Source organism: Athene cunicularia, assembly GCF_003259725.1.
Source record: "Athene cunicularia isolate RWA chromosome 1 unlocalized genomic scaffold, athCun1 chr1_part2, whole genome shotgun sequence".
Taxonomy (NCBI): domain Eukaryota; kingdom Metazoa; phylum Chordata; class Aves; order Strigiformes; family Strigidae; genus Athene; species Athene cunicularia.
Window position 1 is genome coordinate 19,174,998 of NW_020799092.1, and position 6,477 is coordinate 19,181,474.

General features: G+C 41.3%; 1 protein-coding gene across 1 annotated transcript in view; it reads left to right on the forward strand.

Moving 5' to 3' along the window:
• Positions 1-2,864: 2,864 nt before the first annotated feature.
• Positions 2,865-6,477, forward strand: part of HSP90B1 (heat shock protein 90 beta family member 1) — a 13,479-nt gene continuing 9,866 nt past the window's right edge. Inside the window, exon 1 of the mRNA XM_026863910.1 lies at positions 2,865-2,907. Within this exon, the coding sequence (XP_026719711.1) occupies positions 2,865-2,907 (43 nt within the window). The remainder of the gene's footprint in view (positions 2,908-6,477) is intronic.

Here is a 6,477-nt window from a genome sequence, read left to right on the forward strand (position 1 = left end):
ACTAGATGATCTTTAAGGCCTCTTCCAACCCAAACCATTCTATGATTCTATGACCACCTAATAACATGTCACATTATGGACATTATATCATAATTGTTACAGTTGCACCAAAGCTTCTGCCTAAAGGATTTCACCCAACTAGTGATCAGAGGTGCATTCCCACTGCTGTAATCTCCAGATAGTAACAAGATAAACTTGCCTGTTGCTCCAATCTTTAATCTAAAAATTAATGCAATCAGAAATCCATCTCAGCAGGAAGCACCTATTTCTGTGCAAGTAGATATTTTCACTGTCTCTCTTATTTTGTAGTGAGTCCTGTTGTACCTCGTAAAATATTTTCTTCTGCTCCACATCGGACTATGACATCTTTGAAGGCATCTGTCATAACTATTACCTATTTTAGTTGAGGTCAAAAAGTCCAGGAAGGATTTAGAGGAGAGGGAGATGGAAAGTAGGCTCATGCCTAACTAGATCCAGGACTCCTACACCCTACTGCAGTCCAGCAAGCAGCTCTTCAGACAGCAGCCTACCATAACTGTCTGTTTCCAGACTTCAGGAAACATGTTGTTTCTCTCAAAACAGTGATGGGGACACAGATACATACCATAATAGCTTCACAGGGTAAGAAATGTGCTCACTACAGCTCATGGTCTGTGGGCCCATGACCAAATATGTTTCATACTACTCTCTGATAGGTATTACTCCCTAGAAAGAGGGTTTACACATATGCTATCATCACATCAAAAAATGATACATCAGACCCTGGCCATCTAGCATCCTCCATGCTACTGATACACTGTGGAGAGAGTCAGATTCAGAGCCCCATAGTAAGATTAGCTCTATGGATCCTCGGCAGCTTTCTGGTGATTCACTGATATTCAGCTGCACAAACTGCAGAATTTCAGAAACCCAGGTAAAACAAGAGCAAAAGCAGGAAGTAAAACTACTGTTACTAACAGAAATCTACTAAACAGCTGTATCAGGGAAGCTGATGGGCCTACATTTATTGCAAAGAAAAGGTGAATCTGTCAAACGCAAATACTCTGGGCCTACTGTTTTCATTCACACATATATCATTCAAAGTACCTCAAGTCCTAAATTCTTCATGGGCTACCTTTCTCACACAGCACTCTGCTGAGCCCTGGAAACACTGCTAGGTACCTGTACCTAGCAAGTTACATTAATTATAACTGGGAAATTATCAATTTTTTCATAAAACAAACCATTTTACAGTTTCTTTGAAAAGAATAAAAGATTCAAAGAAACAGGTCTAAAGATATTTGTATATGAAGCTGTAGAATATTTGGCTGCATAGCCCTTCACAGTACAGGAATGAAAAAGTTAACCCTTTTATTAGGATTCTATTAAAACTAGAATACAGCTGGAATCTCTCTTCGGTGGAGATTAATAATTCTGAGACTAAGTATGTAGGTAGTGAATACAGGATGTATTTAGAATCACAGAATCATAGTGTGGTTTGGGTTGAAAGGGACCTTAAAGACCACCTAATTCCAACCCCCCTGCCATCGGCAGGGACACCTTTCACTAGCCCAGGTTGCCCAGAGCTCCATCCAACCTGGCCTTGAACACTGCCAGGGAGGGGGCAGCCACAACTCCTCTGAGCAACCTGCTCCAGTGTCTCACCACCCTCACAGTAAAGAATTTCTCCATTATATAGATATAAATCTACCCGCTTTCAGTTGAAAACCCTTACCCCTTGTCCTATCCCTACACCCCCTGACAGAGTCCTTCTCCAGCTTTCCTGCAGCCCCTTTAAGTACTGGAAGGCCGCTATAACATCTCCCCAGAGCCTTCTCTTCTCCAGGCTGAACAACCTCAACTCTCTCCGCCTGTCCTCACAGGGGAGGTGCTCCAGCTCCCCGGTCATCTTTGTGGCCTCCTCTGGACCCACTCCAACAGGTCTATGTCTTCCTTATACTGGGGGCCCCAGAACTGGATGCAGTACTGCAGGTGAGCTTTCATAAGAGTGAAGGAGAGGGGGAGAATCACCTCCCTCAACTTGCTAGCCACACTGCTCTTGATGCAGCCAGGATACAGTTGGCTTTCTGGGCTGCAAATGCACATTGCTGGGTCAAGTCAAGCTTCTTATCAGCCAACACCCCCAAGTCTCTCTCCGCAGGGCTGCTCTCAATCCACTCACCACCCAGCCTGCGTCTGTGCTTGGGATTGCCCAGACCCATGTGCAGGACCTTGCACTTGGCCTTGCTGAACTTCATCAGGTTTGCATATCCCACCTCTCCAGCCTGTCCAGGTCCCTCTGGATGGCACATCCAGCGTGTTGACTGCACCACACAGCTTGGTGTTGTTGGAAAACTTGCTGAGGGTGCACTTGATCCCACTGTCCATGTGTCCAACAAAGATGTTAAACAGCACTCGTCCCAGCACCGACTCCTGAGGAACACCACTCATCACCCCTCTCCACTTGGACACTAAGACATTGACCGCAACTCTGAGTGCAACCATCCAGCCAATTCCTTATTCACCGAGTGGTCTATCCATCAAATCCACATCTCTCCAATTTAGAGACAAGGATGTCATGCAGGACAGTGTCAAAAGTTTTGCACAAATCCAGGTAGATGACCTCAGTTTCTCTTCCCTTACCCACAAACGCTGTAACTCTGTTGTAGGCGGCCATCAAATTCGTCAGGCATGATTTGCTGTTAGAGAAGCCATGTTGGCTGTCATCAATCACCTCCTTATTTTCCATGTGCCCTAGCATAGTTTCCAGGAGGATGCACTCCATGATCTTACCAGGCACAGAGGTGAGACTGATGGGACTGTAGTTCCCTGCATCCTCTTTATTTCCCTTTTTCTCCTAACCAGAAAAAGGTTGAAGTCAAAACATGGTATTTTGGTCAACAGAAATTCTTGATAAAAAGAGAGCAGGTAAGCATAATTCAGAGCATTGTCATTTAGTAAAGCTGGCTGTACTGTTTACAAACAATAGTATTTTAATCTTGCTGGTAAGTAGTCACTGTTAAAATTTCCTAATATTTGGATGATCAGCTTGAAAAGCCAGCTAATGGCAGCATTTTTTTTGTTTCATATTCACACTCAGTCCCAAATATTGTAGAATGTCTTAATAAGTGGGTATGTCTTCAATTTGTGCTGTACATACAATATTTAGGCCCTGAAGTAGACATTGCAGAGGAAGGGAATATTAACTCCCAATGTATTGTTTTATAAAGATACAAATAAGCTCAAATTACAGAGAATGCAGGTAAGTAGTTCTTCATATTTACAGTGGGACTCAATTTGGTGGTACAAACTTCAGACTGCATTAATTACTCTCAGATAAAACCACTTACACTTCTTTATCAAAAACAGGGTGACAGTAAATGACTAGTTAGCAGTGACATAGATTACAGCTTTTTGATTATCCATGAACAAAAATGAAACTTGCATCAGTTACAGATTTCAATAACTATGTATTAAAAGAGGTAGTATTCTGTCAATGCAAAGTCATTGTTTAGTTTTATGGCTTCCTTTCATTTGCATTTAAGTACAAGGTCTTTATCCTGTGCAATTTACATCCCAGGCTCAGTCCACCACCATTAAAACCAGGATATCACCTTCTCCGAGCCATAAACTCCTGCTCTTTACTATGCTCTAGTCTGGTGCATCCTGGACCTGATATAAGCCTATTTAACTACAGAATGTTTTGCTGGGCTAGAGAGTTAAATCAGCTCAGAAAAGAGTCTGACATACGTCAAAGCTAGTACAGTGAAAGGAGGCCTGTCTCTCTATTACAGATGGAGCCTAGGCAAATAGCTGGCTAATTTAGCTGGTTAAGTCAAATACCCACAGTTGAGTCATATGAACTCCTCACAGTTTATCTCTACAGCTATTTCTGGTAAGGTAATACTTCTTGCTAGTTACAACTTACAGTTGGAATCATGTGGCATGCTTCAGTGAGTTGACTCCCACGCCGACACATGGATGAGCTGATAAAGTTGCATTCAGAGGACTGGAAAGGGGCTTGCTCTGCTGTTTGCATGGAACACACTACCTGTATTCTGTTTCTCTTATCACCACATGCCCCTGAATTTTTAGGTAACAGAGCAAATACAGCACTTAAATACACTATTTCAGTCATTATGTGTACAATCATCAAAGTGTATCTAGTTGCTTTACAGAACCCTTTAATGTAGCTAAATTGCTGAAAAACTATTACCTTGTAATGGTTATACCTTTCCTTTGGAATTAAATCCTGAAGGTGATGCTCAGACTTCTTCTGAATGGCAGTCATAGTGCAACTAAGATCTTAAAAACTCCCTTAAGTTTTTTAAGCAGAAATGAAGCTGAAATTAATACATTTTTAATGGAAATTCTACTCAGATTTGCTTAAAACATTGACAGTGGTATTTGACAATATGTTCATAGTTTTAACATAGATAAAAGGAAGTATTTTTAGAAGTTTAATATTCAAAGAACGTATTTTCTTCAATTGCCAACCTCCTTGGTAAACAGATCAAACTTTCTTTGTGAGAGCATAAGTGCTCAGCTGCCTCATTCTTGCCTATCAATTTTGTCCTGAGTAATCCATCTGGGCTTTCATGAAAGCAAACAGTATAATCTACATAAAGCAAGCAGTGCTGCTAACAACATTACACTTCTTACTAGTCTGACCTCTAAATTCAAAGCACAAAACACTGGTTTATCAGGTTTCATATCTCCTTCAAACGCAACATTCTACTTTGTATAATCATAAGAGAAAAGTAAGCAGTAAAATTTGGATCCCACCAAACTTAATCTCAACTCTCTGTTGGTTTAGCATAGTTGATAACAGAATTGGTTTGCATTCCTACTATTTCAGTTAATGAAGAAAAAAGATTGTCATGAAACATTACATTTGCCCACTGCCAGCAAAACGACTGCTAAACCAGAACTGCCATAAAAACCTTAATGAAAGAATTCTAAAAAATGGAGATAAATTTACTCAGTGAATCGTTATGTCCCTCAAACACGTGTTCACAGTCATAGAGCAACATATCTCACTCTGGAAATCATACAGACATAATTAGGAAATCAAATCCTAAAACCGCTTGTGAGTTTTAGAAGCAAACAAATTTTCTCTGCTTAGACATCTGAATAACTAAAATGTATTTTCAATTAATTAAGACTACTCTTTAGAAAATGATTCTCCAAGTTCACACAGGTCTCCACAAAAACCTCACACATTTTTTTTACTTAAAACCCTGACACTGATCTCTCATACTTATTTTTTATGGTCATTGTCACATATGTTTTGGAAGAGTAACTGTCCTTATTTCTCTTATAATTTCTGATCAGTGAAGCAGAAAATTCTGAACAACATCTATTGAAACTGCAAGTCGTACACAAAAAGCTTCATGACTGTTTTTAAATAAGTCACAATCAAATCTTGGCTTCATTAAGAAGAACCCAAAGATAACCATTATCTACTGTAATACAGAGGCTTCTTTCCAATTCTATAAACTTTAATTATCAGTAGGACAGGTACAACACTGGGTTTTGAGGCCAAAAGAAAAAAAAAAAAAAATCTATCTGGCCCATTGTATAATAGAAGATGACAAGCCTATTTTTGCCAAGACTTTTAGCTAGTAATAGACTAACTTCAGTGTTTGTGAAGTCATAAACACAGTGAGGGCTTTTCTTTTTTTTTTTTAACTGAACATCTCAGATCAATAGCTTTCACATACATTCCTCACCAAGAACAGAGTTCATTAAATCATTGCTTGCCAGGTATTTTTTTTGCCCAATCTAATGTTGAACACTGTAAGAAAAAACAGGTGACTGGCACATGAAAACCAGGGTAGACTTTTTCAGGAAAGCAAGTGGAGCTCTAAGATATTTTAAGTGACTTATTAACATATAAAATAAGTGTATTATATTTAATCCCTTCACAGTTTTCAGGACTTAAAAACCTGAGGTTATTAACAGTGATGCACTGCAGAATTTGCACACAGCGAGTTTCATTTTTCAAACTGCAGTCCCTGAAAATGACATCAGGATGGGAACATCCCATCTCCTGAGCATCGGGCCCTACCTTTTACTGCCCCACAAATACTAGTTCCCTTCCACACTGACCTTCCCTGGCAGGGGCACTGGAGGAGCAGTCTGTGAGTGCACTACCTGGTGCCCTCACACCAGCAGGAACACGGAGGCAGCTAGCTGCTGGAGCCGCTACTTCACAGGGGGTAGGGAGGACCGCTGATGGATAAACAAGGGCCCCAAGGGTACGCTAGGGAGCGCTAATTAGCTCACTGGAGGATGGTCGCCCAGATGAGCCCTGGATAGCTGGAAAAGAGGCCCGCTAAGCACACCGCTTGCTCTTTCTTCCATCAACACTGGCAGTCCCCACAGATGAGGCCGCGGGGAGGCTCGGCTGAAGCCCGCCGGCCTCTCTCACGGCCGTGTGAGGCACTAGACACGGTGGGAACAGAGAGCCAAGTGCTGGGCCCAAGGGCAACGGAG